This window comes from Procambarus clarkii, chromosome 15 (genome assembly GCF_040958095.1).
Source record: "Procambarus clarkii isolate CNS0578487 chromosome 15, FALCON_Pclarkii_2.0, whole genome shotgun sequence".
NCBI lineage: Eukaryota > Metazoa > Arthropoda > Malacostraca > Decapoda > Cambaridae > Procambarus > Procambarus clarkii.
In genome coordinates, this window is record NC_091164.1 from 25,599,981 (window position 1) to 25,612,639 (window position 12,659).

The 12,659-nt window shown below is 45.8% G+C and overlaps 1 protein-coding gene across 1 annotated transcript; it reads left to right on the forward strand.

The window, feature by feature from the left end:
- Positions 1-261: 261 nt before the first annotated feature.
- LOC138365010 (ice nucleation protein InaA-like) lies at positions 262-12,659 on the forward strand. Its single transcript, XM_069325106.1, has 4 exons — positions 262-311; positions 9,783-10,391; positions 11,271-11,951; positions 12,080-12,659. The coding sequence occupies exons 1-4, from the start codon at positions 262-264 to the stop codon at positions 12,657-12,659; spliced, it is 1,920 nt and encodes a 639-aa protein (XP_069181207.1).

The window sequence follows — 12,659 nt, forward strand, 5'->3', positions numbered from 1 at the left end:
CTGGGTGGAGCAGCTGGCCGGGTATATGAGGGTGTGTACAAGGATATTGTTGTAGGGGTGATGAGTGTGGCTGACTGTATGTGGCAGGACAACGGTGCAGAAGGAAGGAGCAGAGAATAGCAGTTACGGATGGGAGCTAGTTAGTAACTGAGAGAAAAACATGCGAGATTATGAAGGTTGTAGAATGGACAGTTGTACTCGAGTAAACGTCACATAACATAAGTAGTGGGTTTAGGTTAAGGAGAGTCTGGGAATTGTGAAATGAAATGCGAGTTAGAAAAGGAGGAGAACAGCAAGGAAACACGCGGAGTGTAAGTACTTGAAGGTCAAGCTGTGTGGTGCTAGGGACTGTTGTCTTGCAGTAGAAGGCTCGAAAGAGAAGAGTCGATATATTTTCAGGATTGTTGTGGGTCGTGGTGTGGATGGCAGTATAGGGCCAGAGAGATGCTGTGTAAGTTGGGACGAGCCGGGAGGCCCAGCGTGCTGTTAGGGGAGTATGGCCGGGGAGAGTAGAGACCCGATCTCTTGCTTGATGGGGTTCTGGGAGTTCTTCTAATCCCCAAGCCCGGCCCGAGGCCAGACTTGACTTGTGAGAGTTTGATCCACCAGGCTGTTGCTTGGAGCGGCCCTCAGACCCACATGCCCATCACAGCCTGATTGATCCGGCACTCCTTGAAGAAAACAATCAAGTTTCCTCTTGAAGATATCCACGGTTGTTCCGGCAATATTTCTGATGCTCGTTGGTAGGACGTTGAACAACCGCGGACCTCTGATGTTCATACAGTGTTCTCTGATTGTGCCCATGGCACCTCTGCTCTTCACTGGTTCTATTCTGCATTTTCTTCCATGTCGTTCACTCCAGTACGTTGTTATTTTACTGTGCAGATTTGGAACCTGGCCCTCTAGTATTTTCCATGTGTATATTATTTGGTATCTCTCTCGTCTCCTTTTTAGTGAGTACATTTGGAGAGCTTTGAGACGATCCCAATAATTTAGGTGCTTTATCTCACCTATGCTTGCCGTATATGTTCTCTGTATTCCCTCTATTTCAGCAATCTCTCCTGCTCTGAAGGGGGAAGTGAGTACTGAGCAGTACTCAAGACGGGACAACAAAGTGATTTGAAGAGTACAACCATTGTGATGGGATCTCTGGACTTGAAGGTTCTCGTAATGTATCCCATAATTTTTCTGGCTGACGCAATACTTGCCTGGTTATGCTCCCTAAACGTTAGGTCGTCGGACATCATTATTGCCAAATCCTTGACATGCTGTTTTCCTACTATGGGCAGATTCGATTGTGTTTTGTACCCTGTATTATGTTTAAGATCCTCATTTTTGCCGTATCTGAGTACCTGGAATTAATCACCATTAAACATCATGTTATTTTCTGCTGCCCAATCGAAAACTTTGTTAATATCTGTTTGTAGTTTATCAATGTCTTCAGCAGAGGTAATTTTCATACTGATTTTTGTATCATCTGCAAAGGATGACACGAAGCTGTGACTTGTATTTTTGTCTATATCTGATATGAGAATAAGGAAAAGCAGTGGTGCAAGGACTGTACCTTGAGGTACAGAGCTTTTAACTGCGCTCGGACTCGATTTTCCTTGATTGACTGTTACTCTTTGAGTTCTGTTCGACAGGAAACTGAGTATCTAGCGTCCTAGTTTACCAGTTATACCCATTGACCTCATTTTGTGTGCAATCACTCCATGGTCACATTTGTCGAATGCCTTTGCAAAATCTGTGTATACGACATCTGCATTATGTTTATCTTCTAATACCTCAGTGATTTTGTCATAGTGGTCAAGTAGCCGTGTGAGGTATGATCTTCCTGCTCTAAATCCATGCTGGCCTGGATTGTGGAGGTCATTGGTTTCCATGAATCTAGTGACCTGACACCTGATCACTCTCTCAAATACTTTTATTATGTGGGACGTTAGTGCAACTGGTCTATAATTCTTTGCCAATGCTTTGCTACCACCCTTGTGTAGAGGGGCAATGTCTGCTGCTTTAAGTGCATCTGGTATCTCCCCCGTGTCCAAGCTCTTCCTCCACACTATACTGAGTGCCTGTGCTACTGGCGCTTTGCATTTCTTTATAAATATTGAATTCCATGAGTCTGGACCCGGGGCTGAGTGCATGGGCATATTGTTAATTTCTCTTTCAAAATTTGCCATGCTCGTGTTGATATCAGTTATATTTATAGGTGTTCGAATATCATTCATAAAGAAATTGTCCGAATCTTCCACTTTCATGCTGAGTATCGGAGTGCTAAACATGTCCTCATACTGCTTTTTTAGGATTTCACTAATTTCTTTGTCATCCTCAGTGTAAGTACCTTCACTAATACGAATAGATCCAATACTGGCAGTGGTTTTCGCTTTTGATTTAGCATATGTGAAGAAATATTTTGGGCTTTTCTTTATTTCTTGAATTGCTTTCTGTTCTAGTTGCCTTTCTTCAGTCTAAATAAGAATGCTTCAGTCTCTGTTCGATTTCTTCAATCTCCCTGTTTAAATTATTTCTTCTTTGTATGGAGAGTAATGTCTGCTTAAGCATTTCCGTTAATTTCTTCCTTCTTTTGTAATGTCGTCTGCGTTCTCTTTCTACATTTGACCTCTTTCTGGCTTTCGTCAAAGAAACATGTTTCAGATAGACTTCATATGCTTCAGAAGTCAGTTTTTCTATTCCTTGTGTAGGATTTTTATTTCTTAGAACATTTTCCCATTGAATGTACGTAAGTTCCCAGTTTATTTTCTCCCAGTCTATCCTTTTATTATTAAATATGAATTATTTGAATAGCCCTTCTCGCTTGTTGTTTCTCATGGGCCTACTACCGTTATTAATGTTAGTTTGCACTTCAATGAGCTTGTGGTCCGAGAACGTAGTGTCTGAGACAGTAATGTCTCTGATTAGCTCCTCATTGTTCGTGAATATCAGGTCCAGCGTGTTCTCGTTCCTAGTTGGTTCTGTAATCTGCTGACTGAGCGAGAATTTGTCACAGAATCTCAGTAGTTCTCTGACCTGTGGTTGGTTATTTCCGGGTTGATTTCCTCCTATAATGTTATTGTTTACTATTCTCCATTTTAAACTGGGTAGATTGAAGTCTCCAAAAAAGATGATATCTGGTACTGGGTTTGCTAGGTTATCAAGGATATTCTCTGTTTTGTGGATCTGTTCAGTGAATTCCTCAATTGTTGCATCTGGCGGTTTGTATATTAAAATAATAAGTAGATTCATATTTTCTACCTTGATTCCAAGTACGTCTACCACTTCATTGGACGAGTTCATGAGCTCTGTGCATGCCAGCTCCTCTTTAATATACAGGCCTTCTCCTCCACTTGACCTAATTACTCTGTCACATCTATATAGATTATATTTCGGAATCCAGATTTCACTATCCATGTGGTCTTTTGTGTGGGTTTCTGTAAATGCACCAAATATTGAGTTCGATTCTATAAGGAGGCCATTTATGAACTTAACTTTATTTCTTGATTTTGGTTTCAAGTCTTGTATGTTTGGTAATATGAATGATTTCCCACATTGCGTGTCACTTCTGGTGGGCTTTGGTAGTTCTCCCCCCCCCCTCTCCACCCAGGTCCAGGGTGTGTTGTTTTGGAAGCAATTCGCCCAGTTTTGGTAGTAGGACGGGTGTTGTGTGCTGTAGTACCTGTGTGCTTGTTGATGTTGATCTCCCTTCCCCTCTGTAACCCTGTAATGGTTCCATCTTACTGTTTCTCTCTCTTATATTTTCTACTCTGTTTCTGCCTTCCTCTAAAAAATTTCAAGTAGTGTCATATTGATCTTCCCGTCTATAGCACTGTGTACCTCTCACTTGGTATTCCGGACACTGAAGATTGTAGCATTTTTTGTCCCTAATTGAAAATTGACATAATTTAGGGTGGAAGTATCTACACCCTATTCCAAAACGGCATGTACCCCTCTCCAACATGTTCCTGCATTTTCGAGGATGCAGAAAATTGCGTTTTGCTCCTAATTTTCCATATTTCCATATTCCTTGAGCGTAGAATTTGCAAATATTTTCAGTTTTTGCATTTTTCAAGGTATTTATACCTGCACCTGTCTTGTCTACCTCTTTATTGGAGCCATCTCCGTCTTTCGTCCCAATTCCTTCATTTATGCACTCTGTCTCACTGTTGCTCTCATTGTTTATATTACCTGGCTCTGTAATATTGCTGTTATTTTGTACCACAATACCCTCTTCCTCCACACTACTGCTGCGGTTCTCTAAACTATCTGTTCCTGAGTTTTGGTCGTTATCCAGTGTTTTCTTTTCCCGGTCCGCATATATCACTGGTAGCTGATCTTGATTCTCCCTCCCAGAACGGGAGGGTGTACACGTGTGTGTGTGTGTATCATCATTCCGATTCCTAAGCCGAAAGAACCTGGTATATACAGGCCCACTTCATTAACATCATACATTAGTAAAACTGCAGAACGGATGGTCTTAAATAGACTACTGTGGAAGACTGGAGACAGTCATAAACACATATTTGGTTTCACTAAAGGAGTAGGTACTGCCAACTGTATCGCAACATTACTAGGAACAGTTAACTCAGGTCCGGCTATAGTGATCTTCCTTGACCTAGAAAAAATATTCGAACTCGCAAGCTCACAAACAATTTTACACACCTTAGTTAAAAAAGGTGTAAAGGGAAATATGCTAGTATGGATTCAGGATTACCTAAGAAACAGGTATGCCAGAGTAAAGTTGCAAGGACAAGTGTCGGGCTACCACTTGCATGAGAATGGGACTCCACAAGGAGGAGTCCTCAGTCCTAGTCTTTTTAACATCCTTATGGAAAACCTCGTTACCATGACATTTACAGAAGGGGTTAAATTGCTAAGCTACGCTGATGATATAGCATTAGTCATTACAGGTCCTTCACTCCTAAAAAAAGAGCACCAGGTGCATTAGAAAAAGTAACATCTGAATGCAGCGTTTTAGGGCTAAAAATATCTGCACAGAAGTCTAAGGAAATGATACTAGGTGGCAACACTCCAGACAGGAACCTACACATTCAAGACATTAACCTTCAGTGGGTTACACAATATCATTATCTCGGAGTGTGGGATAGGTACTAAAATGACATTCAACAAGCAAATTCAATATCTGAAGGAGAAAACAAAACCATGACTAAATATAACGAGAGCAATCACAGGGCCCCGTCTAGAAGCGGGACACAAAGTGTTAAGAATGTTTTACTTACACACAGTTCGTTCCCTGGTTGATTATGCAGTGCCTGTCTTATTCTTTCTCCTAAAAGGTGGGCAAACGTTGAGATTATTCCAAACGATGCAATGCGAGTCATAACAGGAGCTCCCAGATGGACTAAAATACTGAACCTAAGATTAGAAACCAAGCTAACGTCGATTGAAATAAGGGTAAAAGGGATTGCTGCGTGCTTGCTGACCAAGATATTGACTAGACCTATGTCGGAAAATCCGACACCATTTAATATAACATACATACAGATAATAGCTGTATTGTATAAACAAGTTACCCATAGAAAACGTAACTTGTAGTGGAATTACCGTCTAAAGAAAATGGGATATCATCACCACATACTATTATATTCACCAGCTATTCTGCTGGGAATTATTCTTAAATACATTAGTCTTTGGACTTTACTATCATAAAACATCTCATATAAATTGCCTTAATTATCAATATTAAAGTAGAGTAAATGTGACCCTTCTATCACTTATTGACATCTGGACAATGTAAGCTAGGCGTCAGGGTGAGGGAGGGCAGCCATTGTTTATACTAGACCAGAGGCACACGGGAGCAAATACGGCTCCTGTTAATTTTACTTGGACGAAGTGTTATGGAAACCAAAGGTGTACCATTATCACACGCTGTCAACAAATCAAGTTAAGTGTTCTTTCCGAAACCCATTATCTATCATTAGTGGCCATTAATGTCATTGGGTAGGGTTAGCCGGTTAGAGCCTCAAACTAAAGGTAATTAATCCAGGTCTTTATTGTTCCATGTATAGTGTTTTCTCTGATATACCTGTCATATATAGGAATCTGGCTTTACAGCTAGCGCCCTTTTAACAGGTGAAGACGAGGAAGCAAGACTTTGTGCAGCAGTTACTGGGTGATGGAAGCTACCTCAAAGAGGATAATTTGGTGTCTACACCCTAGTTATACCTGGTGGACTAACCTGCTGTACTATAAGATAAGGAACCTTTTCAATGTATGTAGTTAATACTGTAGTTTGATTGGCTGCATATATATAAATTTAATTAATATAAACCCCCCCTAATGTGTAGAGGATCGATTTGTGAGATTATGAGATTATTGCAGAAATACATTCCACTTATTATTATACAAATTGCTATCGAAGTATATAAATTAACGTAAATATAAATTCATATAAATTAACGTAAATATAAATTCATATAAATTAAATAAATATAAATCTCACAGGTAGGTTCCCACACCCTAGAATCAGTTCACTTAAAGATATAATCACTGGAGCACTAACTCTGGACAGAAGAGCCTCCAATAGCAACAGGTGGACCCATTGTGCGATAAACACCATCAATACATTCGATATAACAAACACAGTCACTGAGAGGGGTGTCGACGACATACATGCAGACTTTGTTATGCAAGCCCCTTGGGAATCTCTGCCAGCAGACTTTAAGATTATGGTTCATGAAGGAAAAAAGAACCAGACACATCCTCATCTGCTACGTAACATTGCACAGATGCATATAGAAGCAAACATGGCATCCGACAGCTTCACTTACTTCACAGATGGATCAGTAGACCAGCAGGGACAAGAAACCGGAGCTGCAGTTAAAGCAGGAAACTCTGTAAATAGTTGGAGACTCTCAAATGGGTGTTCGACTTTACAAACAGAGATCCTAGCCATTCAAAAGGCTTTGGAACATGCTCTTGCTGAACACCGACAACATGTTATCATACATACAGATTCAAGAACTGCCATTGAAACGTTTCAACCAGAACACATATGTGATAACATCCATCTGATCACAAATGTCATATCATTAATGCAAACACTCAAACAACAAGGCCGACGGGTACTTATCAACTGGGTGCCAAGTCATGTGGGAATAATAGGAAATGACATTGCAGACGAAGCTGCAAAACTTGCAACTAAAAGAAGAAATGTAGACATTTACATACCACAGAGTCTATCACAGATTATTTTAAGAAAGTAAGTAAACAGAGCAATGCAAAAGATGTACAGTGACCACAACACAGCAGTTGTAATATCAGGACTGCGGGTTGGTACAAGAATTCAACCAACTACGAACCACTTAATTTCATGAAAGGGAGCAGGAGAACAACAGAAGTAAACTTACATCGCATCAGGCTTGGATACCCATATACATTGCAAATAGACTTACAGGTTCAGGAAGATGAGAGGAACTGTCAACACTGTAGAGAAATGCCCGACGGACCACTGGAACATTATCTAACACAGTGCACAGTTACAGCCACAACAGACCACTGGAACATTATCAAACACAGTGCAGAATTACAAACCCATTAAGATTTCAGCTTAGATTCAACAGAGCAGAAGAAGTTGTTAAACACATATGGTAAAATCTTACTGAAGCGATCATACGAGTCATAAATACTCATACTCCGCCCAAGTAAAACAGAAACAAGCAACACTTAGTGGGCCAGCCAGAGGCTTAGGGCCCGCCCAGTGGGCCAGCCAGAGGCTTAGGGCCCACTCAGTGGGCCAGCCAGAGGCTTAGGGCCCACCCAGTGGGCCAGCCAGATGCTTAGGGCCCACTCAGTGGGCCAGCTAGAGGCTTAGGGCCCACCCAGTGGGCCAGCCAGATGCTTAGGACCCACTCAATGGGCCAGCCAGAGGCTTAGGGCCCACTTAGTGGGCCAGCCAGAGGCTTAGGGCCCACCCAGTGGGCCAGCCAGAGGCTTAGGGCCCACCCAGTGGGCCAGCCAGATGCTTAGGGCCCACTCAGTGGGCCAGCCAGAGGCTTAGTGCCCGCGCAGTGGGCCAGCAAGAGGCTTAGTGCCCGCGCAGTGGGCCAGCCAGAGGCTTAGGGCCCACCCAGTGGGCCAGCCAGAGGCTTAGGGCCCACCCAGTGGGCCAGCCAGATGCTTAGGGCCCACTCAGTGGGCCAGCCAGAGGCTTAGTGCCCGCGCAGTGGGCCAGCCAGAGGCTTAGTGCCCGCGCAGTGGGCCAGCCAGAGGCTTACCAGGTGCAGGAATATCCCTGCCCCCCAAAAAGTCTTGAGCATCAACGGGTACTTAGCCTCGAGCATCAACGGGTACTTAGCCCCGACCATCAACGGGTTCTTAGCCACGAGCATCAACGGGTACTTAGCCTCGAGCATCAACGGGTTCTTAGCCTCGAGCATCAACGGGTACTTAGCCTCGAGCATCAACGGGTTCTTAGCCACGAGCATCAACGGGTACTTAGCCTCGAGCATCAACGGATACTTAGCTACGAGCATCAACGGGTACTTAGCCCCGACCATCAACGGGTTCTTAGCCACGAGCATCAACGGGTACTTAGCCTCGAGCATCAACGGATACTTAGCCACGAGCATCAACGGGTTCTTAGCCACGAGCATCAACGGGTACTTAGCCTCGAGCATCAACGGGTTCTTAGCCACGAGCATCAACGGGTACTTAGCCTCGAGCATCAACGGATACTTAGCCACGAGCATCAACGGGTACTTAGCCCCGACCATCAACGGGTTCTTAGCCACGAGCATCAACGGGTACTTAGCCTCGAGCATCAACGGGTACTTAGCCTCGAGCATCAACGGGTTCTTAGCCACGAGCATCAACGGGTACTTAGCCTCGAGCATCAACGGGTACTTAGCCTCGAGCATCAACGGATACTTAGCCACGAGCATCAACGGGTACTTAGCCTCGAGCATCAACGGGTACTTAGCCTCGAGCATCAACGGGTACTTAGCCTCGAGCATCAACGGGTACTTAGCATCGAGCATCAACGGGTTCTTAGCCACGAGCATCAACGGGTACTTAGCCTCGAGCATCAACGGATACTTAGCTACGAGCATCAACGGGTACTTAGCCCCGACCATCAACGGGTTCTTAGCCACGAGCATCAACGGGTACTTAGCCTCGAGCATCAACGGATACTTAGCCACGAGCATCAACGGGTTCTTAGCCACGAGCATCAACGGGTACTTAGCCTCGAGCATCAACGGGTACTTAGCCTCGAGCATCAACGGATACTTAGCCACGAGCATCAACGGGTACTTAGCCTCGAGCATCAACGGGTTCTTAGCCACGAGCATCAACGGGTACTTAGCCTCGAGCATCAACGGGTACTTAGCCTCGAGCATCAACGGGTACTTAGCCACGAGCATCAACGGGTACTTAGCCTCGAGCATCAACGGGTTCTTAGCCACGAGCATCAACGGGTACTTAGCCTCGAGCATCAACGGATACTTAGCTACGAGCATCAACGGGTACTTAGCCCCGACCATCAACGGGTTCTTAGCCACGAGCATCAACGGGTACTTAGCCTCGAGCATCAACGGATACTTAGCCACGAGCATCAACGGGTTCTTAGCCACGAGCATCAACGGGTACTTAGCCTCGAGCATCAACGGGTACTTAGCCTCGAGCATCAACGGATACTTAGCCACGAGCATTAACGGGTACTTAGCCTCGAGCATCAACGGGTACTTAGCCTCGAGCATCAACGGGTACTTAGCCTCGAGCATCAACGGGTACTTAGCATCGAGCATCAACGGGTACTTGTCCACGAGCATCAACGGGTACTTAGCCTCGAGCATCAACGGGTACTTAGCCTCGAGCATCAACGGGTATTTAACCACGAGCATCAACGAGTACTTGTCCACGAGCATCAACGGGTACTTAGCCTCGAGCATCAACGGGTACTTAGCCACGAGCATCAACGGGTATTTAGTCTCGAGCATCAACGTGTATTTAGCCTGGAGCATCAACGGGCATTTAACAACGAGCATCAACGGGTACTTAGCGTCGAGCATCAACAGGTACTCCGCCTCGAGCATCAACGGGTACTTAGCCTCGAGCATCAACGGGTACTTAGCCACGAGCATCAACGGATACTTAGCCACGAGCATCAACGGGTACTTAGCCCCGACCATCAACGGGTTCTTAGCCCCGAGCATCAACGGGTACTTAGTCTCGAGCATCAACGGGTACTTAGCCTCGAGCATCAACGGGTACTTAGCCTCGAGCATCAACGGGTACTTAGCCACGATAATCAACGGGTACTTAGCCACGAGCATCAATGGGTACTTAGCCCCGACCATCAACGGGTTCTTAGCCCCGAGCATCAACGGGTACTTAGCCTCGAGCATCAACGGGTACTTAGCCTCGAGCATTAACGGGTACTTAGCCTCGAGCATCAACGGGTACTTAGCCACGAGAATCAATGGGTACTTAGCCACGAGCATCAACGGGTACTTAGCCTTGAGCATCAACGGATACTTAGCCACGAGCATCAACGGATATTTAGCCTTGAGCATCAACGGATACTTAGCCACGAGCATCAACGGGTATTTAGCCTCAAGCATCAATGGGTGCTTAGCCTTGAGCATCAACGAATACTTAGTCACGAGCATCAACGGGTACTTAGCCTCGAGCATTGACGGGTACTTAGCCTCGAGCATCAACGGGGACTTAGCCACGAGCATCAATGGGTACTTAGCCACGAGCATTGACGGGTACTTAGCCTCGAGCATCAACGGGTACTTAGTCTCGAGCATCAACGGGTACATAGCCACGAGCATCAATGGGTACTTAGCCACGAGCATCAACGGGTACTTAGCGTCGAGCATCAACGGGTACTTAGCCACGAGCATCAACGGGTACTTAGGCACGAGAATCAACAGGTACTTAGCCCCGACCATCAACGGGTTCTTAGCCCTGAGCATCAACGGGTACTTAGCCTCGAGCATCAACGGGTACTTAGCCTCGAGCATCAACGGGTACTTAGCCTCGAGCAACAACGGGTACTTAGCCACGAGCATCAACGGGTACTTAGGCACGAGCATCAACGGGTATTTATCCTCGATCATCAACGGGTACTTAGCCTAGAGCATCAACGGGTACTTAGCCTCGAGCATCAACGGGTACTTAGCCTCGAGCATCAACGGGTACTTGTCCACGAGCATCAACGGGTTCTTAGCCTTGAGCATCAACGGGTACTTAGCCTCGAACATCAACGGGTATTTAACCCCGAGCATCAACGGGTACTTGTCCACGAGCATCAACGGGTACTTAGCCTCGAGCATCAACGGGTACTTAGCCACGAGCATCAACGGTTATTTAGCCTCGATCATCATCGGGTATTTAGCCTCGAGCATCAACGGGTATTTAGCCACGAGCATCAACGGGTACTTAGCGTCGAGCATCAACGGGTACTTAGCCTCGAGCATCAACAGGTACTTAGCCTCGAGCATCAACGGGTACTTAGCAACGAGCATCAACGAGTTCTTAACCCCGAGCATCAACGGGTACATAGCCTCGAGCATCAACGGGTACTTAGCCTCGAGCATCAACGGGTTCTTTGCCACGAGCATTGACGGGTACTTAGCCTTGAGCATCAACGTGTACTTAGCCTCGAGCATCAACGGGTACTTAGCCTCGAGCATTAACGGGTACTTTGCCACGAGCATCAACGGTTACTTAGCCTCGAGCATCAACGGGTACTTAGCCACGAGCATCAATGGGTACTTAGCCACGAGCATCAACGGGTACTTAGCCTTGAGCATCAACGGGTACTTTGCATTGAGCATCAACGGATACTTAGCCACGATCATCAACGGGTATTTAGCCTCGAGCATCAACGGGTACTTAGCCTTGAGCATCAACGGATACTTAGCCACGAGCATCAACGGGTACATAGCCTCGAGTATCAACGGATACTTAGCCACGAGCATCAACGGGTACTTAGCCTCGAGCATCAACGGGTACTTACCCTAGAGCATCAACGGGTACTTAGCCTCGAGCATCAACGGGTACTTAGCCCCGAGCATCAACGGGTATTTAGCCTAGAGCATCAACGGGTACTTAGCCTGACCATCAACGGGTTCTTAGCCCCGAGCATCAACGGGTATTTAACCCCGAGCATCAACGGGTACTTGTCCACGAGCATCAACGGGTACTTAGCCTCGAGCATCAACGGGTACTTAGCCACGAGCATCAACGGTTATTTAGCCTCGATCATCATCGGGTATTTAGCCTCGAGCATCAACGGGTATTTAGCCACGAGCATCAACGGGTACTTTGCGTCGAGAATCAACGGGTATTTAGCCTCGAGCATCAACAGGTACTTAGCCTCGAGCATCAACGGGTACTTAGCCACGAGCATCAACGAGTTCTTAACCCCGAGCATCAACGGGTACTTAGCCTCGAGCATCAACGGGTACTTAGCCTCGAGCATCAACGGGTACTTTGCCACGAGCATTGACGGGTACTTAGCCTTGAGCACCAACGGGTACTTAGCCTCGATCATCAACGGGTACTTAGGCACGAGCATCAACGGGTATTTAGCCTCGATCATCAACGGGTACATAGCCTTGAGCATCAACGGGTACTTAGCCACGAGCATCAACGGGTACGTAGCCTCGAGCATCAACGGGTACTTAGCCTAG

Excerpts from the sequence above, each read along its gene's own strand:
- LOC138365010 (XM_069325106.1), top strand. The coding sequence starts at position 262 with ATGAAATGCGAGTTAGAAAAGGAGGAGAACAGCAAGGAAACACGCGGA. Across the intron at positions 10,392-11,270 it reads TTAGCCTCGAGCATTAACGG|CATCAACGGGTACTTAGCCT; the intron begins GTACTTAGCCTC and ends CTTGTCCACGAG. Across the intron at positions 11,952-12,079 it reads TTAGCCACGAGCATCAACGG|CCTGACCATCAACGGGTTCT; the intron begins GTACTTAGCCTC and ends ACGGGTACTTAG.